Below are 21,839 nucleotides of genomic sequence, written 5' to 3'. Positions count from 1 at the left end.
GAGTGTTGTGGATCCCTTGGGAGGCAAGTTCATTTCTCCTAAGTCTTCTCATAGTTAAGTTAATGAAATTTATCTCCAAGACTACAGATCATTGCTTTTCTTTCACAGGAATGAGAGACACTTTTTACAAGCCACCGGGACTGGGACGGATTGATTGAGAGATTTTTGCTATAGTGAACATGAGCTCACTGGAGATTCAGTAAGACAGAGACAGAAAGTGAGAAATCACCCCCCAGGGGGATGGCCACATCATAGTCCCGTCTCCATTTTCCTCTCGGGATCTTGGGTACACACACACACATGCCTGGCATGAGTTTTAAGCCACCAGGACTCAAACAGCAGCTGACTGCCTAGGAGTCCAGTGACGTAACCATTACTCCATCTGCTAGTCCCGACCAGGGCTGGAATTTGAACTGTGGTCACCCATGTGGAATCCAGCTCCCTTAACCAGTAGGCTGTGGAGTAGTATATTATGGAATATTTATTTTATCATTAAAAAATGCTTATTTAATTTTATTTATTTATTCACTTATTTTAATTTGACCAGAGAGAGAGAGAAAGTGAGAAAGCAAGCTACCAGGTCCAGGACTCGAACCCCCAACCACATAGGAGTGTCCAACACCTTAACCACCATGCCACCTGCTAGTCCCTTTATTGATTGATTGATTGATTGATTGATTGATTGATTGCTGTAGGGTGCGTACGCTCACCAGAAAGACAGAGAGAGACAGAGAGACAGAAAGACAGAAATCACTCCCCAGGGAGGATGGCCACGCCGCAATGCCTTCTCCTCCGTTCTCCTCTCGGGATCTTGGGCACGCATGCACATGCGCCCGTGCCCGGCGTGAGTTTAAGCCACTGGGTCTCGGACTCGAACCAAGATTGACTACATAGGAGTCCAGCGACACAGCCATTACGCTAACTGCTGGTCCCTATTTATTTATTTTTAATTTGTTAGAGGGTATTCATTCACTGGGAGAAAAGAGTGTAGAGAAAGTATGAAAGCACCCACTATAGGGAGTGGTGGCACTGCAATCTATTCTCCTTTGGGGATTTTAGGCACACATGTACACAGTCCTAGCATGTTTTTCGAGCCACTGGATCCAGGACTCAAACTGTCCAATCGGCCATGTGGGATCCAGCCACCTTAACTACCATGCCACTGACTGACCCAAGGCACAGTTTTCAAAAAAGACTTTGTTGTGCTTTCATCGGGACAGGGAAAGATACTTCAAGAAGTAGCAGCTGAGAGGGCAGTGTCTTCCTTGCCTATCATTTTTAAAATGGACCCTGAAGTGGGATTTCGTAGTGGTCCCATGCGGCCTCATCTCCTGGCTACTGAAAGGGCAGCTCAGATTCTGTTCAATAAAAGATTTTTCCGAGCAGAGGGTATCGAGGTCAGTGGGCAGCGAGGTCTTCGTGCTTGCCTCAGGACTCACGGCCTGTACTTCCTTCTTCTGTCTCATTTTGGTTTGGGCCTTTGAGAATAGTGAGTTTTATAAAATGTTTGAACTATAAACATATCTTTGTACTACGAAGAATGAATCTTATTGCTTTACAAAAGACTTTTATAAAAAGTACTCCTTTTTGAAGAGACCAGCAGATGGCATAATGGTTGTCACTGGACTCCCACATAGTTGACTGCAGTTCAAGTCCCAGATGTGATGGCTTAAAACTCACACTGGACACATGTGCCCAAGATCCCGAGAGGAGAATGGAGGGGAAGGGATTGTGGTGTGGCCATTTCTCCTGGTGGGTGATTTCTCACTTTCTGCCTCTCTTTCCAGTGAGTGCATGTGCCATATAGCAAAAATCTCTCTTTTAAAAAAAAATACTATTTAAAAAAATATATATATATATATACACACACACATATATATAATTTAATCTTACTTGTCATTATTATTTTTTAAAGGGATTATTTTAACTTTTATTTATTTATTTATTTTAATTTGACCAGAGAGGGAAGGGGGGAGGGGGAGAGAGAGAAGAGAGAAAGTGAGAAAGTGAGCCACCAGGTCCAGGACTCGAACCAAAGTCGGAAATGTGGGAGTCCAGCACTCTTTTTCAGCACTCTTTTTTTTTTTTTGGAGAGATTTTCGCTATAGGGCATGTGCGCTTGCCAGACAGACAGAGAGACAGAAAGCGAGAAATCACCCCCCAGGGGTGATGGTCACGCCGCAATCCCTTCTCCATTCTCCTCTCGGGATCTTGGGCACGCACGCACATGCGCCCAGCGTGAGTTTTAAGCCACCGGGTCCGGGACGCGAACCACTGTCGACTACGTGGGAGTCCAGCGACATAGCCATTCCACTAACTGCTGGTTCCCGAGTCCAGCACTCTTAAGCACCACGTCACCTGCTGGCCCCGTGAAGTACTGTTTTATACTAAGAGAAATTACATTCCTCTGTTTTAGACCTATTATTTTTGTTCTTTTCTTTACTCTTTCTTACCTACCAAGGTTCTTGAAATTCCTATATTAACCACTTCCTGGCAGCCCTTTGTCTTTGTCTTGGGCACAGCACCTGAGGTAGTCGTAGGTGCTTTAAGAACAGAAAGACAGAATTGCAGAACGACCACCCCACTGCAGGATTCTCTCTCGACTTCTCTCATGTGCGTGCATGTGCCCTCTGGCATAAAAAATACACATGTTATAAAAAAAGGGCAGAAATCTGACCTCGAGCAGGCCGGTGTGCAGGATCGGCATGCTGTAGGAAGCAAGGGCTTTGCGGCAGTCTCTCGGCACTTCCTGTGGTCCGTTGCCTGGGCCTGTCTTTATCCTTTACATCATCACTAGCCATCTCTGGTGTGGCACGTATGATGAACTGACCACTCTGACTACTCTCTGGAAGTATAAAAGCGAAGAAAGGCAGTACGGTGAAAAGAACACCGGGTTTTGGTACCACATGTGATGCTAACTAGCCCTGTCATCTTAAGCAAGCTACTCCATGTATTCCAGTGGTGTTTTCCTGTGCGTAAGTAGGTTTGACAAGTGCCCTACTTGCGAGAATCTGGTGATAAGACAATTATGAAGAATGCCTTTGTAAATGCTCACTCATTTTGTGAGTAAAGATTACTATCTGATAAACAATATTAGGCCTCAGCTTTCAGTAACCTGATTCTCACATCCACCGTTGGGAAGAAGCACACGTCGACAGAGAGCGAGTGCTGACTTCACTGTGAGCTCACAGGACTCAGACCCCTTTCCTGCCTTTCTGTCCCGACTGCCTCCGTCTCTCCATGGGGAAGTCTGTACAGCACAGAGCAGTTGTGTTCTTATGTCGAGTCTAACCGGCTGAGCTTGGGTTAGAGATCTCCAACAGGGACACAAGGCTGCTGTCCAGAAATGTCCTTTCCTTTCTAGTTTCTTTCTCTATTCTTTTTTCTTTTAAAGCCTTTGCTATAGGGCAGGTGTGCTCACCAGAGAGAAGAGAAAGAGAGATCACTCCTCAGGTGGGATGGCCACACTGCAATCCCTTCTCCATTTTCCTCTCAGGGCACACGCATATGCACTTGGCATGTTTCAAGCCACTGGGTCCAGGACTTGAACCACACAGCTAGCCATGTGGGACCCAGCCACTTTAGCCATCACCCCACCTCCTGGCCCTCTAGTTTCTCTTTCACCTCCAAGTGCCTTGGAAATCTTCCAGGATGGGGTGCAAGCCCGCTGTAACACATGGTAGTCTGCTGTCTAACCCAATCCTCTCGTAAGCTGGCACTCACAAACCAGAGTCGGAAGGCGTCCGTGAGCAGCTGATGGGACAGGAAATGGGCCTATAGATGTTGAACTCAGCAGCTCTCAGACTCGGGCTTTGCCCTCTGTTGTCCCCAAGGAGAGAGTCAGGACTTGCTTTACCATTCTGGAGTGCAAATGTGTATGGCTTCTTGCAGCTTCACATTAGGACGCCTGGAAAGGTACGTAGGGGGAACTAGCAGTTAGCGTAATGGCTATGTCGCTGGCTTAAAATTCACTCCGGGCGTGTGCGTGCGTGCCCAAGATCCCGAGAGGAGAATGGAGAAGGGATTGCGACGTGACCATCCCCCCTGGGGGGTGATTTCTCGCTTTCTGTCTCTCTGTCTCTCTCTGTCTTTCTGGCGAGTTCACGCGCCCTATAGCGAAAATCTCTCCCAAAAAAAAAGGAAAAAAAGAAAGAAAGAAAGGTACGTAGGAACACCTGTGCGTGTCAGCCAAGGAGGGCTGTGGGCCCGCAGGGTTTTAGCAGAGTTCAGTCTAACCTAGGCCTAACTTAACACTGCTGAGAAAGGTGTGTTTGGTTTTATTTTCAAATGTATGGTGCCTCGTTAGGAGTCAGATGTGGTTAATCAGACTCAACAGCCTTAATGATAGCCTTGCCTGGATAGCTTAATAGCCCACTAAGTCAGATGATGAACACAGGTTCTAGCGTGCAGACATTGCAGGGAACTGATGGTGAATGGGGGATAGCTCTAGCAGTGATGCTTCGTCCTACCCCTTCATTCATCAGCTCCTCCGAGGCTACTTCTCTAGGAGACACTGGTGGGTCTCTGCTCTGTCAAAGCTGGAGGGGGCCTGGCAGGGCACGGAGGGTGCAGCACATGGCTGTCACGCCTGTGCTTGGTGTGTATTGGCTACCTGTGTGTGGGAGCCAGTCAGGAGTCATAGGTAAACCTGACTGTTCTCACTCGGGTCTTTCCTGTGACTGTGTGTTCTTACTGTAACAACGGCTATTTTTCAAGAGTATTGTTAAAACTTTCATATTGTTTAGCAGTGGCCACTGGCAGCCTTACTGTTTAGCCTTTTGCAGGTTGAAAGGAAATACCCTGAATTTTGGCATCTCTGAGAATAAGAAATCATTGTTCTGGGTAACGTGTGGTTTAAGCGCACGTGTGGACGTGTGGACAGGGTCCCCTGGCAGGGGTGGTTTCCTCCAGCTGCTGCAATCGTAGATTTGCTGTCCAACACATGCAAAGTGCTCCTTGCCTTGGATATTCCGAAATCTACTGATGCCTCCCAGTGGTGAAATCGGAATTCACAAGTGAATGAGGTTCACAGTAGTGCCTTGTTCTTGTAGCTCCTGTCACTGTTCACATGGCACCCGCGTGCTTTATGGGTGGGTGTGCAGGTGTGCTGTGACAGCAGAACCGCCCTCCAAGCCACTGCGTGCTGCGTGCCCCAGTTCTCCAGGGACGGTTGGCTCTGTCCAGCAAGCGCTTTTCAAACTCCTTTTCTGTACCAGCTACTGTGTTCGATGCTCCTAATGAAAGACCAGCAAGATTTAGCCTCAACTCTAAGGTCTGGACCAGCAGTTCAACAGCCATTAATAGCACAAAGTGCTATCATAAAGATACAGTGCCGATGCGTAATGACGACCCTCTGTGAAAACTGTTCCTCCAGAGACGGAAGTGGGTTGCGAAACATTCCTACCTGGCGTGCACACAGGCAGACCGCGTGGTTCTTCGATCCCATCCGGTCTGGCGTGCCGGTGCTCGTTCTTTTTTAGTGCTTAGGGCATGTTGGGCCCCCACTGTGTTCTGTGCTGAGCACTTTACATGTATTAGTTTATTTAGTATCCGCAGCCACCCCGTGAAGTAGGTGCCATTATCTCCACTTCACAGATGAGGAAACTGGAGCAAAAAGAAGAGGGCCTTGCTGAAGGTCATGGAGTCGCGACGAGGTTCAGATTTAGGGCACCTGGACCATCGTCCATGCTCTCCAGTGACGTGATGTTCTGTCTCTGGGTTTGAAAGGGCACGACTTGGACGAGCCTTCTGCATGGGTATAGCTTGACAGCGTGGCCCTCCCCAGATCCTCCATGTCTGCAGAGCTCGTCTCTTTCCTGGTTATTCCTGAGTCCGAATTGCCTGTCCCTGACACTGAGCAGGAGTTGGTAAGTGAGGCAGGAGGAGCTGCCCTGGGTGACTGGGTGACCCTGCCTCTCTGAGCACGTTTCCTCATCTGAAAAGTGGAGAGTGCGTTGCTTCCTGGGATCAGTTAGAGGATAAATGAGATTGTGTGCGTAGCGGTATCCGGCTGGTAAGCACTTAGTAAATGCTGGCGATTATTATTGTCGTCTGTTGGTCTTAAGAATACGCCAAGAAACAAGCCAGAGACCAGAACCTAAAACCTAAGTAGGTAGGCAGTTTTCTTTTGGTTTTGACAAGACAATAATTTTATTCTATGTATTTCTCTTGACTCTCTTGGTGTGAAAAGCAGAGAGGTAAAGCATTATTTGACAGATGTATGGATTCAAGCAAGAAACTGAGGTCCAATTGCAAAGAAATGACTTATATACTCAGAGCCCTGTCTGAGGAGACACAGAGGACCCTAGAGGGCGGAGAATGAACACAGCACAGGGGCTAGTTCCGGTCGCATCCTCGGTTAGTTCACTTGTGAGTGTGGGCGAGGGTCGCTTGTCAGTAGGCAGAGATTTTCTTCCCTCTGCTCCAACACATATCTGCTGGCTAGTGTTTACTAAGCAAGATTTCCGTTTTCTTGATGTGAAATAGAACTCATGACTGGCCCAAAATGGAGTGGCAAGCGAGCTCTGTAACTGGGGCCTTTCGAGCCCCGTTTCCCGCTTGTTCCTGTGCCAGACCTTCCCCAAAGACATCCGTGCCGCTGGTTGCTGCTCAGGGCCGGCTCGCTCTGTAGGCTCTAAGCCAGAGTGGTGCTGCTGCTGTCGGCACCGCCACCTCTGCTGCCACCAGCCATTCAGTTTCCTGCTTTAAGGATGTCACCTGCCATGAAGCTTCACCTTCCTCCTTGTTTCCTGTCTTCGGTGTTGTACCTCTTCCCCTGGTGCTTTTGTCCAGTAGCCAGCGTTCCAAAGAAAATTGTCAGGCACCAAAGTTAGAGCCCTTATTACCGCTCCAGGAGATGTGGAGTAGCCATGGAACAGCAGGTAAACGAGAGGGCTCTGTCCCTCTTGGCTGTAGAGGGAAGAGTCTGCTTCTTGAGGGAGTGCTAGCTCCTGGGCCAGGTGGGGACTTGCTGGGTCTTGAGTGTGCTACGTGAGACCTCTGGAGGAGTAGGTGGGCCTCGCCTGCCCGAGGGTAGTGCCTCAACCCCTGGAAGCTGAGGTCCAAGACCGAGTCCACCTTTTTCCACTCCCATTACCTGAGTTTTAGCTTGCTCTGCCACATCACCCCAAGCCTGTGGCTTATAACAGCCATTTCCTCTCACCAGTGCATATGTTCGCTCGGTAAAATGTTTCAGCTTGGAGACTGGAAAGGCTCTCTGTGCCTTTCTGTCTGTCTGTCTCTCTGAGGTTGATGTTGATGGCGTCTGTCTTTGTCTTTACAGGGAACTCTCATGATCCATGACAAAGAGGTCTCCCTTGAGTATGTACCAAGCCCGGATTGTTGGTACTGCAAACGGGTAAGTGTCGAGAGTCCCTCTCTCTGGAGGTTTGTGTCCAGTGTTCCCGCTCCTCCACAGGGCCAGGGATGCTGCCTGGTAGTATGTATTGCCAAGAGCAGAGCTCGTCTCTGGCTGAGCTCCAGTGAACTGAAGGTAATTCCTGCTTCCCAGCTGTTGCAGGTAGCTAGAGGGTTCTTTCCCAAGGGCAAATATGTTTTCTGTTGCTTATGAAAAAAATCTATCAATAGTCCTTTGACGTACAACCTGTTCTCAGTTATCCTTCCTGGGGGTGGTCACAAGGGAATTGATACTTTGGAGGAAAAGAAAAAAAAGCTTTGAAGAAGCTGTTTCTGTGGGAGTTGTAGCACTTTATTAAAATATTCTGGAATTTGTAAGGGTAAAACTTCAGGCATTGTGGGATTTTACCTCTGTTAAACTTCATATTCTTTTTTTCTTTTTTGAGAGATTTTTGCTATAGGGCGCGTGTGCTCATCAGACAGAGAGAGACATTAGAGGCAGAAAGCGAGAAATGACCCCCCCAGGAGGGATGGTCATGCCGCAACCTTTCTCCTCCATTCTCCTCTTGGGATGTTGGGCACGCACGCAGACGCGCCCGGCGTGAGCTTTAAGCCACTGGGTCCGGGATGCGAACCACGGTTGACTACGTGGGAGTCCAGCGACATAGCCATTACGCTAACTGCTGGTTCCCAAACTTCATATTCTTTTAAAATAGCATGTTTAAATTTTTTAGGCTATACCCTCAGAGGTCCATTTTGATTGGAATGAGCATAAAAATCTAATTTTCGTTTTTATGGCTACTAGTTAGCTTCAAAAAGATTGAAAAATTTCTAAAATTTCTAAACCATGATTCTTTAAAAGTACAAGTGGTCCTCGATTCATGATGGGGTTATGGGACCAGCTGGTGGCATGGTGGTTGAATCTCATGTGGCTAACTACGTGATTTGAGTCCCAGACCTGGTAGCTTGAAGCACATGCCAGGCACGTGTGCGTGTGTATCCCAAGTCCCAAGAGGAGACTGAAGGAGAAGGGATTGTGGCATGGCCATCCCCTACCCCCCCTCTAGTGATTTCTCACCCTCCCATCTCTCCCTCTCTCCCTCTCTCTCCCTCTCTCTCCCTCTCTCTCTCTCTCTCTCTATAGTGAGCATACGTACCCCACAACAAAACTAAAAAAAGAATGGGGTTATGTTCCAATAAATTTTTCATAAACCGAAACTGTTCTAAATAAAAAGTGCATTTAGGGCTGGGCTTTATGGTGCAGTGGTACTGTGCCACTCAGAACACGGACCTCACATGGCAACCGGGTACAGATCCTGGGCCTGGTCAGCCTGGAACACACCGGGCACTGCGCTGGAGAACTGGAGGAGACGAACTGTGCTAGACCAAACCCCGTGGAAGGTGCTAATCTCTCTTTCTCACTCTCTCTGTCATGTACATGCATATGTGCACTATCATGAATAATGAAAAAAACAGGGGGCCAGCTCCATGGTGTAGTGGTAACACACTCAAGAGAGGTTGGAGGGCTAGCTCTGTAGCATAGTGGTCACGTGCTGGTGTGTTGTCCCCCCAACTCACTCACCACCCCTCCCCCAAAAAACACCACCTATTTAAAAAAAGTGCAGGAGTGGGTTGAATTTCACATGGCAACCAAGGTTAAAATAACTGGCCTGGTCAGCTAGAAATGTCAGACACGCATGTGAGTGAGTGCCAGGGCCCAGTGGGCGGGCGGGTAGAAGGTGAATCGCAGCATGACCAGCCCTTCTGGAGGGTACTCATCTCTGTCTTCACATGTACACGAACACTGGCATGAATGGCATGTCCAGGTTGACCCAGAATCTGAACCAGGCCTCCCATGTGACTCCAGAATCATGCAGCTGCACTCTGCCACCTGCACCACCGTGCTAGTCCCCTGCTACTTTTCCATGTGGCTCTTTGAGGATGCACCACAGTTTTTCATAGACTGCAGCTACAGCATTTCCGTTCCCATCCCAGTGTGTGAGGGTTCGACTTTCTCCACACTCTTGCCAACTTTTTTTTTTTATTATTGTAGGCAGTCCTAGTGAATATGAAATAAAATCTAATCATGGTCTTGATTTGCATTTCCCTGGTGACTTTGAGCAGCTTTTTATGTATTTGCTGGCCATTCGTATATCTTTTTTTTGGAGAGGTTTTTTGCTATAGGGCACATGCACTCGCCAGAAAGACAGAGACAGAGAGAAAGCTAGAAATCACCCCCCAGGGGGATGCCATGCCACAATCCCCTCTCCTCCATTCTCCTCTCAGGATCTTGGGCATGCACGCACACACATGCGCCTGGCGTGAATTTAAGCCACTGGTTCCGGGACTCGAACCGCGGTCGACTACATGGGAGTTCAAAGACATAGCCATTATGCTAACTACTGGTCCCACCATTTGTATTGCTTCTTTGGATAAATGTCTAGTCAAATCTTTTGCTCTTTCAGTGGTTATGCATCTTTTTATTATTGAACTGTAAGAGTCTGTCATACTGGATATAAATTCCTTTTCAGGTACATGATTATCTCTTTATTTTAAATTATTTTATCTGACTTTATTTTAATAAGTAATAAATAAATTTATTTTAATGAATAAAGTGTCCCACAGCAAAGCTAGAAAAAAGGAATGGGGTTATGTTCAAATAAATTTCTCATAAACTAAAAATATTTTAAATAAAAAATGCATTTAGGGTGGGTTTTATGGTGCCGTGATGCTGTGCCACTCAGGAGACACCAATGTGCTCAACCTCGTTCGCAGGTTCTTCTTGTTAGTTGGTTGGTTAGTTAGTTAGCAGTCCACTTTCCGTAGTTAAGCTTATTTACTATGAATATCTCTGTCCAGGGAAGGCCAGCTGGTGGCATGCAGATTAAGGGCTGGCTGGACCCCATGGCCAATCTCATTGTTTGAATGCCAGCCCCAGAGGCTCGAGAAACACCGGGTGCATGTGCCTGTGTGCCTAGAGTCCCGACGAGAGGGAGAGATGGGGGAGAATGGATTGCAGGCCACTCATGCCCCACAGGCAGTGCTTTCTTACTCTTCCTCTGATGAACACATGCACCCGCTGACAAAATTACAAAAAGTAAAAGGAACCCTTGTCCAGGGAGAAGACATTTTCAGGCTGCTCCGGATGTCTTGTTCAACGGGAGTTCTCAAACAGTAGCTCGTCAGATATTGTCTGCCGCTCTGATGGAGGGGACGTTACATTCTATAGGCTGGGAGGGCATCTGGGATATGGCCTCTTTCTTGTATTTTTGGCAGGTGTTACTCTGTTGGATATACATGAGGTTTTTAAAAATGTTTTTGGTTATCTTCACTATTGCACTGCTAACAGAAATGCCTGAGACCAGGTGATTTATAGTTTTATTGACTCTTACAACAACCCAGCTTGTGAGAGCTAACCACTTCTCGTGAGAGCTAGAGCCCACTCCATCTCTCTCGAGACAGCACTAATCCACTCCTGAGGCTGATGACTCCACGATCTGTTTACCGCCCACTAGGCCTCACCACTGCCCAGCACCATTACATTAGGGACCAAATTCCAAACCTCCGAGGGGAAAATTACCGTCCAAACTGTAACATCAGCCAGATGCTTTCCTCTTTCCTTTGCAGTGTAAAGCCAGCACTGGCGGGCACCGATCTTCCTGCTCCTTCTGCAAGTGCCCAAGGGAAGGTGAGTGGTGAAAGCACTGGTGGTTTTTATCTTGTGCACTGAGAGAAACTAATGTCATGCTTTCCTTGACTTGAAAAGAGTTGTCATCCCTAAATACAAGTTGATATGTAAAGCTTTTTAAAGTACAGTTCAATGTCCAGCTTTATAGAACCTGTTAATAAACAGTTTTGATCTCAGAGTTTCAAGAGGAAAGAGATGGTTTGCAGGCTTGTCAGCTAAAATGGCTAAATGGGTAATTGACCAGATCTCAGTAGTCTTGTTCTTTAGAAGTCATCTAGGGCTGTGCTGTTGAAAGAGTCTACATGGTATCACTCTGTGATGTTGTTGGGAATCATTTGCTGTGTTTTTTTCTCACTTATGCTCTTTGTAAGCATTTCAGGATCTTCAACAGAAAAACATTTGTTAAAATTGCAATAAAAATAAAAACAGGAGAAAATAATCAGGATTGGGGAAATAGATTTTTATTATAGAGGAATAAACCTACCAGCTTCTTAAAGCACCCAGCTTCAAAGTTAATTTCTTCCGAGAAGCTTCAGGTAAACAGCCTTGAAGAGTCTTTTCAGAACATAACAGCAGGGGACTGGAGGTGGTGCAGTGGTCAAACATGCCACTCTGTGAAGCCGACTCACCTGGGAAGGTTCCGGGTTTGTATCCAGAGGGCTCCCTGAGACCATAGGCACATGCACGTGATCCGGGGCTAGTTAAGCCAGGGTAGACCGTGGCGTCAGTACGCTGTTAGGGATGTTCTCTTTCTCTGTCTCTTTTGAAGTAAATAAATAAAGACAAAGGGAAAAAGTGTCACAGTAGTCCTGTGATTGTTATATTCCTGTATCCGATAGTACCCTAAGGAGAGACAGGCCGTGACCGTAAAGTACAGTCTAGTGCAGGGATTCTGCAGGACCTGTTCATTGAGCAATTAGAAGTTAGTGTGCCTAGGGGCCAGCAGGTGGCGTGGTGGTTAAGGTGCTGGACACTCCCACATGGCCAACCATAGTTCAAGTCCCAGACCTGGTAGCTTCCTTTCTCTCTCTCTCTCTCTCTGTCTGTCTCTGTCTCTTTCTGGTTAAATTAAAATAAATGAATGAATAAATAAAATTTAAAAATAATTAAAAAATTAAAAAAAAAAAGAAGTTAGTGTGCCTACAAAGAGTTTCTTAGCTAAGCCTTTGACCTGTGGTGGCGATTCCACTCCAGTGAGGGCCGTACGGCCGGTGTTCTCTCTAGTGTGGGGAAGGGCTCTCTGTGCTCTAGGGACCTGACCAGCATGTGGGAAGGGGAGTAAACAACGGAAATCTTTGGCTGGTTGGGTTACTTCAGATTAGGCAAAGTTGTGGGTTTTTCCTTCAAGAAAGCTGCTTTCTCGAGCTCTTCATAAACCTGAATAGATGGTTTATGAAAACCCGAGGGCACTCACTACACCCTGAAGTGCCAAGACAGCTGTAACTGGAAGGGTGGGTAGATGCTCAGAGGGCACTCACTATACTCTGAAGTGCCAAGACAGCTGTAACTGGAAGGGTGGGTAGATGCTCACTGGTCACCTGCACTGCTGTTAGGTACTGAGTCCAGCAGCATAGCATGCTTTTTGAGCCATATGGCTTCCAGTGAACCCAGTAAGAATGAATTAAGTTCACAAATCTACTCCTAATTAACGAGGCATATCCTACTGTAGAATGAGATTTTACATGAATCATTTGTATTTTGAAAGACATTCCCCGTTATAATGGCATGAGGGCCATTCCTAGTTTCGCCAGAGAATGGGGTCTGTGGTCCTCCAGAAGCTGACTGCTGTGTTAGTACTGGAGCACTGGAAGGAGCAAGGCTGCTCAAGACACATCCACGGACCCTCCGGCAACAGCTGTATCTGTAATGATTTCTGTCCCTGAGTCTGTTCTTCCCATTGGTTGTCATAGGGCCAGGTGTCCTGAGGCTTTGTTACATTTAAAAGTGATAGAAAGCTCATATAATTAAATGTTTTTATGCCTGGAGCATTTCTTCTTTGAGCTATTTCATGTGCTGGTTCTCTAGCTTTGCTCAGTCTGTCAGACATTTTTGTAGGCATTTTTGAGACAACATTAAAAGCATCCCAGTAAGTAATATGGAGGCTGGTAAGGAAGAATCATAGTAGTAACGTTTTTGTGATAGAGCCTTCTAGGAATTCTCTTTGTTCCCCTAATGATAGAGGCCAAGCAAGAATTGGTAAGCTACCCTCAGCCACAAAAATCATCCATACTAGCATCGTCAGAAAAACAGCCCAGCCAGCCCCAGAGGCCCACCGATAAGGAACCTGAGCCCAGGAAACGGGAAGAAGGACAAGAACCACGCCTAGGACATCAAAAGAGAGAAGCAGAAAGGTATCAGCCTTCTTCTCGAAGAGAAGGGCCCAGTTTCCGAAGAGACCGAGAAAAGGAGCCCTGGTCTGCAGACACACGCCAGGATGGGGAGAGCAAAAGTAAGTGGTTTGTCAGGGCACGCGCCAGACTGACAGCATCACAGAGCGCAGAGCGGCCTGTGGTGGCTGCAGCCAGTTGCTCCCTCGTGCCCTAGTAGAACTGCATGGCCTGATGACAGAGCCGTTGCTCTGTGGGCCGTACTGTACAGGTGAAGGGATCTGTGTTCTCTGGATAGCAATTGCTATACAAATACAGTCAGGTATGATTTTTAGGTGTCTACGTATTGGTGAAGTACAGTACAAGTTGAGCATCCCAATCTGAAAACTCAGAACGTTCCAAAAGCTGAAACGTTTTGACACCCTGAGTAGAAAATTTCACACCTGACTTCATGTGATGGGTTGCAGTCAAACAAAATGTTGCCCGGCTGCAGCGATGCATGCGGCCAAGTCGCTGTGGTCCACAGCATCACGTGGGAGGCCTGGGGCCAGTTCCTTGCTCAACCCAAAGCCCAGGCCTGGGAGTGTGCCACTGGGATCCCAGCAGCTCAGGGAGACTGAGGCAGGAGGATCCCAGGCTTGCGGCTTGTCTAAAACTGAGCTGCATGTGCTACCCCAACCCTGTAGTAGCTGGAGCTGGGAGGCTGAGACGGGAGAATCACGGTATGGCAAGACCCTGTCTTTAAAAAAAAGAGAAAGAGACTGTACAAAATTAGCATTGAACTTTGTGTATATGAATTAATTTTGTGGTAAGAATTGGGTCCCATCCCTGATTTACTTCGTTAAAGCTATGTAAATATGCCAAAATATGAAACACTATTAGTCCAATGCATTTTAGATTAGGGAAATTCAATCGTTTTTTAAAGAATTACTTTCTTTAACTTTATTTATTTATTCATTCATTTTGATTTGACCAGAGAGAGACACACACATACACACAGATAGAAAGAGAGGGAAAGTGAGAAAGCAAGCCACCAGGTCCAGGACTTGAACCATTGTCAGCCATGTGGGAGTGTCCAGCATTCTTAACCACCATGCCACCTGCTGGCCACGGGAATTCAATATTTATGAAATACTTATCTAGCATCTCTTTATAGAGCCAGGCTTGATAGAGCTGACTTTATAGTAGTATCTATGATTAGAAACAAATAAATAAAATGACTGTCAGACCCTTGGGACTTTAGAAATTCATCTTTCTCTCTCTTTCCTTATTCCTCTCCCGTTTGGGCTGGCTTCGTTCAGCAATCATGCTCAAACGCATCTATCGTTCCACTCCACCCGAGGTGATAGTGGAAGTGCTGGAGCCATATGTCCGCCTTACTACTGCCAACGTTCGAATCATCAAGAACAGAACCGGCCCCATGGGCCACACCTACGGCTTTATTGACCTCGACTCCCATGCGGTGAGTTTGCCCCACCTGGGAGCAGTCTAGGGATGGTGGCTGAAAAATGCTCAAGAATATTTAAGGGACTTCCTTGTCATTTGAATTCCTATCTAATATCTGGTATCATAGCCCTTCTTGGTCTCCCTTTGAGGCTTAATGTCCATGCAGGTGACTGTCATCGAGAGTTAAAATTCTGTGTGGTTTTCCAGGTCGTTTTTGCCTTGCGGCATTTGGACTTTCCAACTTACCTCACTTGTGAAGAATCTGAGTGCTAAACCCTCCAAGATTTTGGCAAATATTTTAATTTCTTAGATTTGTTTTGCCCAACCGCAGGTGGTTTATGATAATAAAATATTTTCTTCTTTTTTTCTAAATATTTGTGAGCTTCTTATTGCTTGAATTTTTAGTTGTTGGGATCCTTTCCTATGGACGTAATGTGAAGATAATAAAAGTTATTGATAATTCTTAGATTCCATGCTCAAAAATCACAAGGGACTTTGTAAACTGGATCCAATGTGGTGAAAATTACAGCCTAAAAGAAGGAGAATTTGAATTTCTGAAATCGATACCAGAAACTGCCACCCATTCTGAGCACTGGTTTGATCAGTCTGTCATCAACAGTCACATTTTTGCCAGTGTGCTCTTACTGTCCATATTGACATCATGACCAGAGCATTATGTTTCCTGAATTTCTCTTTGGAGAAGGAAAAATCGGTGCTCAGCTCTTTCAAAGGCACGGCCTTTCCGCTCTGGGTGCAAGTGTGTCTTTGGTCCCCTAGGAAGCACTCCGCGTCGTGAAGATCTTGCAGAACCTCGATCCACCCTTTAGCATCGATGGGAAGATGGTAGCTGTTAACCTGGCCACTGGAAAGCGAAGGTACTGGGGCAGGGCTCCTGGTGCTGTCCCCACTTGAGCTTTTGGAAAGAAACTCTTCTTTCTTCCTGAGGGACAGAGAGTAAGGCATGATGCCTTCCTGCCGGTTTAACTGCCTCAGGTAGACACGAGTATATTTTCTTAAGTCTGTCTCGTTCTGACTCTAGAATTTCTTTCAAATTATTTTCTTTCTTCCTTTTTAAATTTAATTTTATTTATTCATTCACATATTTTAATTAGACCAGAGAGAGAGAGAAAGTAAGAAAGCAAGCTTCCAGATTTAAACCATGGTCAGCCATGTGGAAGTGTCCAGTGCATTAACCACCACACTACCTGCTCGTCCCATATTTTCTTTCTTCCTTTCAAATAATTTTTTAAAGAATTATTTCTTTAATTTTATTTATTATTATTATTATTTAATTTGCTATAGGCATACACCAGTGAGAAAGAGAAAGTGAGATAGCAAACCTCCAGGTCTAGGACTCAAACCACAGTCAGCCATGTGGGAGTCCGGTACCTTCACCACCACGCCACCTGCTGGCCCTGAATTATTTTCTTTCTTAAATAGTGGTATTGAGTTCTTTCACTTTTGATTGTCTTGTGTCTTTGTGTTCCAAATGATGTTTACACACACTCTTGGATGTGCAGAACAATCTCAATACCTCCTTGCTTCTTTAGAATCCTAAGAAAGTGCTTTCCTGACTTCCCGTTTTCCTGACCTTGTTTCTATCCCCATAATACTGGGCAATCTAATTACTCTTTATTCCTTCACTCATCTTAACCAAAGAGTGTCACCTGGGAAATGGCTGCCTCAGAGACAAGCTTTCCAAGGCAGGGCAGTTGTGGCTCTAGCACCCTCCACTCAGTTGCTATTTTGCTGCAGAAGATGGCTTTGTAGGAGTTTCACTGCTCCTCCCACAGGAGTGTCTGGACCACTACACCACCTGTTGCTCTCTCCCTGTAAAATGGAGAGGAGAGCTTTACAGTGACTCTGCAGGAGTGGACACTGGCAGCAGGCTCATGACATACTATGTTGTTTATTGCAGACATGATTCCGGGGACCATTCTGACCACGTGAATTACTATCAGGTAGGCTTTAGTAAATGAAGTGTGCTTTGTTAAAATCCTTAGGTGACTGAAAATGTGATCTTGACTTTTTTCCCCATGGGAGACTGTTAAGGTTAAAGGATATTGGATAGTTCTATAATTTTAACTTGCCTTTCTGTGGTAGGGTAAAAAGTATTTCCGAGATAGGCGAGGAGGTGGAAGAAATTCAGACTGGTCTTCAGATACAAATCGACAAGGACAACAGTGTAAGTGACCTTTGTTTTATTTCTGCTGTTCTCTTTTTACTTAACCTTGCTACTATTATTTGAAGTCCATGTAGTCACAAAGTCAGCAAGTAATGCTGTTGACTGGGGGCGCTTATCCAGAGAGCGTACCATCGATAGTTCCCTCATCTGTTTGGATTGACCACTCTAATTCTTGGGTTGTTGGTGGCAAGGCCTGGGTAAAGGCTTTGGTGGATGGATACTAGCGATGGCTTTGGTTTTATTCCCTCTAGCATCATCTGACTGCTATATATATGATTCCGCTACTGGCTACTATTACGATCCCCTGGCAGGAACCTATTATGACCCCAATACCCAGGTGAGCTTTTGGCTGAGTTTACTCTATCAATGACCCTTTTGAGAAAAGCACCCATAATTTGTTACTTTGAGGATTTTATTCCCTGGATATTCTGGATGCTTGTTACAGGACAAGTGGAAAAGGTTAAATCTATGGAAACTGAACTGTTGCCTAAATGGAAAATCAATGCCTTATGGCATTACAGGGAAGAACAGCGCTGCTCTTGCAAAAGTGGACAGTGGGTGGTCTGGATGTGTCCTGGCCTCTGGAAGGGGTTTTTAGATTGATACAAACTCTTGCTTGTGAGTGGGAGAGCTGTTTTTTTCCCCTAGAAGGGAGACCTGGAATTGCTGATAAAGTGAGACATTCTGTAGACTTAGCTGTTTCCCACTGTATCGCAGCAAGAAGTCTTCGTGCCTCAGGATATGGGGTCACCTGAGGAAGAAGAGATCAAGGAAAAGAAACCTACCAGTCAAGGAAAGTCAAGTAGCAAGAAGGAAACATCTAAAAGAGATGGGAAGGAGAAAAGAGACCGAGGAGTGACAAGGGTAAGAGGACCGATGTACGAGCTGTCTTTATCACATAACTACAGACCCACGTGTAGGAGTTGTGGACAGAGACAATCCAGGTTTGCGATGTCAAGTTACTTCAAAAGTACTCCCCTGGCGTCAGCAGATGGCAGTTATGTCACTGGACTCCCACATGGCCAACCATGGTTTTTGAGTCCCAGACCTGGTGGTTTGAAATTCATACAGGGTGTGTGTACAGATGTGTCCATGATCCTAGGAGAATGGAAGAGAAGGGATTGTAGTGTCAACCCCCGGGGGTTGACCTCTCACTTTCTCTGTCTCTGTCTCTGTCTGCCTGTCGTCTGTCTCTCTCTCTCTCCAGTGAGCGCATGGCCCTAAGGCAAAAACCTCTATTAAAAAAAAAAAAAAGTTACTTACAAACCACTCTGTGGGGGCCACCAAGTGGCGTGGTAGTTAAGAATGCTGGACTCCCATGTGGCTGACCATGGTTTGAGTCCTGGACCTAACAGCTTCCTTTCTCACTTTTGCTCACTCTCTCTATCTCTCACTCTGTCCCTCTCTGGTCAAATTAAAATAAGTTAAAAATAAGTAGAGTTAAATAATAAAAATAATTCTTTTTAAAAAAAAGTACTCTCTGGGCCAGCAGATGGGGTAACGGTTATGTTGCTGGACTCCCACATAGTCAACCGCAGGTCAAGTCCTAGACCCGGTGACTTTAAAGTCATGCCAGATACATGTGTATGCATACCCAAGGTCCCGAGAGGAGAATGGAGGAGAAAAGATTGCAGCATGGCTATCCCCCGACCCAGTGGGTGATTTCTCACTTTCAGTCTCTGTCTCTCCTGCAAACGCACCCACCCTATAGCAAAAACATAAAAAAAAAAAAAAATTCTCCCTTATCCAGTGTTCCTTTGCCTCTTAGCTGGATGATAACACTCCCGTTTACAAACAGGAAACCTATGAACGGAGAACGAAGTGACTGAACTTGGTGCTGTGTACACATTTTAACCCAGCTTTCATGATACTGTGTAAGAATTACCTCTGGGGACCAGCAGTTAACGTAATGGCTATGTCGCTGGACTCCCACATAGTCGACCACGGTTTGCGTCCCCGGCCCGGTGGCTTGAAACCCCCGCCGGGGCTCACGCCGGGTGCGTGTGTGTGCGCGTGCCCAAGATCCCGAGAGGAGAATGGAGAAGGGATTGTGGCGTGGCCATCCCCCTGGGGGGTGATTTCTCACTTTCTGTCTCTCTCTGTCTGTCTGGCGAGTGCACTGCCCTATGGCAAAAACCTCTCCCCGCCCCAAAAAAAAAAGAATTACCTCTGGGTTTGATCAGTTTCAGGAAAATGCCAGCGAGGAGAAGGCTCCCCCAGAGGACGTGTTTAAGAAGCCCTTGCCTCCCACTGTGAAGAAGGAAGAGAGTCCCCCACCAGTAAGGCAACCTCTGGCACTCAGGCAGGGGCTGGGGTGGGAGCAGGGGCGGGGGCTGGTTCCTGGTGGGCAAGGAAGCTCCCAGGCTGATGCTACCCTGGCTTTGATCCGCGAGTTGTCTACGGCTCACAAATAAGGAATAAGGACCGTGGTTGTGAGAAGCATGAGGCGATGCCTTTCCGTCTGCTAGTAGGAGTATTCCTGCGGAGTCTGTCCTCTTCCCTGCCACGCTCCCACCAGAGCTCCCTGGCTGGGATTTTCCAAAGAGATGAGATCTTGCTCGGTTGCCTCAGAGCTCGTCTCAAAGTCATTTGACCCATGCCTCAGCCCCCCGCAACTGCTCTGGTCGTTCTTTAAATCACTAAAGAAACCCCTTTTCCTGGCTCAGTGTTTCCTGTCTTTGGTGCTGCATAGTAAGAATCTCTTAAATGTAGAGTGTTTGTGTGCTCGTTTTTATCTTTGCTCACTTGGCCAGAGAGAACGATGCTAATATTGTTACCCATTTTTTATATGCCTTGAAGTGAGAGTCTCAGTGTAATCATAAAGATTGCAATTGAATACAGATATGTAACAGTGGTGCCGTGCTCTCTGTTTTCCGATCTGGTGGCTCACGCAGTGGCCGCACAGTTCTGTGAGGTGCCCTCGTCCGCCTCCCATTGTCAGTTCAGCTCATGGCAGCACCTGCCCTCCCAGTGCATTGGCCTTGGCCTCACTCAGGCACTGGCACCGTCTCCCTGAGTGCTTGTCCGTGTCTGCTCTTGCCCGCCTCCTGACTCTGGGCTGCGCGGTCGTGACCGGGCTGGAGTAGTTCAGCACTTCCTCTTCGTGACTCTGATCTGCTGTTTCCCATGCCAGTTCTCCTTTTTCTCCCTTCTCATCATTCTGCTGCTAGTCACTTGCAAGGAACCTGTCCGGTTTCTCCTAGGAAATGAGCACTGTGGTCAGTGGGCCTATTCCAAACTCCAGTCCTTATTCCAACTAAAAGGGGGCAAGGAAATGAGTTACATATCAGAATATATAAAAAAAAAGAGCCCCCAAAATAATTTAGTTAAATTTGGTGTTGATTGTGAGCCTTCTTCTTCCAGCCTAAGGTGGTTAACCCACTGATTGGCCTCCTGGGTGAGTACGGAGGAGACAGTGACTATGAGGAGGAGGAGGAGGAGGAACAGACCCCTCCCCCACAGCCCCGCACAGCACAGCCCCAGCAGCAGGAGGAGCTGGCCAAGAAGGAGAATGAAGAAGACAAACTCACTGACTGGAATAAACTGGCTTGTCTGCTCTGCAGAAGACAGTTTCCCAACAAAGAAGTTCTGCTCAAACACCAGCAGCTGTCAGACCTGCACAAGGTATCAGGCAGACGGCGTGGCCTTTCCGACTGTTATCAGTGAGGCGCACTGGAGGGACAGTCTCAGGCCGTGTCACCCCTCGTTATCAGTGAGGCGCACTGGAGGGACAGTCTCGGGCCGTGTCACCCCTCGTTATCAGTGAGGCGCACTGGAGGGACAGTCTCGGGCTGTGTTACCCCTTGTTATCAGTGAGGCGCACTGGAGGGACAGTCTCAGACTGTGTCACCCCTCGTTCCTAGCATTCAGTCAGTCAGTTCAGGAGTGAATCTGCTCTTCTGTTTGTTTCGTTCATGAGTTGATCTGAATTAAGGCCATGCCCACCTTCACATGCCTTCAGTGTGTAGACCCAAGACAAGCAATGTGGTTGTGGCTGGGGCAACAAGTGTAGAAGATGTGTAGGAGCAGAAGGGGTTTGGGAGCAGGAAGCTCCTTGTGGATTTTCATAGTAGCTCTGTCATTAAGCTAAGAGGATAGACTCAGTAAGCCTTTCTCTTCTTTAGTACCTGGTAGCTCCACCCGATGCTATCCAAGCTCAGACGGTGTGCAGCTCTCCTTGTGTCTGTGTAGAGTACTGCTGTAAGCCACAGCACAACAGCTGTTCTCGGGGTGCTCAACTGGAATACAGTGGTCCTCCCTCACAGCCTTCCTGTTTACACATGCTGAGCAAGGAACCAACCCGCAGACAAACACAGCCTCTGAGAGGGCGCGTGTTGTCAGAGAACTGTGTTGCATGCACCTTCTCTAGCAGGCGTTGGGTGAAGGGACTGGATTTAGACTTTCTCCCAACACAGAACCACAAGTCTTACATAGCGAACAGCTGAGTAGCCCTGCTCCCACTTTTCCCAACCACCTCTTTGGTGGCTCTGCAAAGCTTCTAGGACTCTGAGAAGCTCCCAGGACTCTGAGAAGCTCCTGACAATCCCTAGAGTGGACTGTCTCCCAAGTCCCTTTGATTTTCTGGAATTTTGAGTCATCAGACAATACATTTAAGTTGCAGCTCTCTGAAGAAAATGCTGGTAAATGGCTACAACAATAAAAAGCAGTTATCAGGAAAAAAGAGACAGGTCTGGTGACTCTGCAGACTGAACCAGCCCTTAGACAGTGTAGGGTAAACTACAACACTTTCCCCGCCTGGAGCCCTCCAGTGCAGAACACCGCCTCTCCCTACAGCACTTTCCCCGCCTGGAGCCCTCCAGGGCCGAACACCGCCGCT

The 21,839-nt window shown here is 46.9% G+C and overlaps 1 protein-coding gene across 2 annotated transcripts in view; it reads left to right on the top strand.

Moving 5' to 3' along the window:
• The window catches only part of RBM6 (RNA binding motif protein 6), a gene marked incomplete in the record, with an annotated part of 93,894 nt that overhangs the window by 63,343 nt on the left and 8,712 nt on the right, over nt 1–21,839 (top strand). For both annotated transcript variants that reach the window (XM_006171037.3, XM_014585203.2), the window contains 11 exon segments: nt 7,283–7,357; nt 10,984–11,044; nt 13,224–13,493; nt 14,673–14,833; nt 15,595–15,692; nt 16,736–16,778; nt 16,921–17,002; nt 17,254–17,339; nt 17,720–17,866; nt 19,186–19,281; nt 20,366–20,626. In XM_006171037.3, the coding sequence (XP_006171099.2) occupies nt 7,283–7,357; nt 10,984–11,044; nt 13,224–13,493; nt 14,673–14,833; nt 15,595–15,692; nt 16,736–16,778; nt 16,921–17,002; nt 17,254–17,339; nt 17,720–17,866; nt 19,186–19,281; nt 20,366–20,626 (1,380 nt within the window).

This window comes from Tupaia chinensis, unplaced genomic scaffold (assembly GCF_000334495.1).
Source record: "Tupaia chinensis unplaced genomic scaffold, TupChi_1.0 Scaffold149184_1, whole genome shotgun sequence".
Taxonomy (NCBI): Eukaryota; Metazoa; Chordata; class Mammalia; order Scandentia; family Tupaiidae; genus Tupaia; species Tupaia belangeri.
Note: the sequence above shows the minus strand (reverse complement) of the source record. Positions and strands in the feature narration are given on the sequence as shown.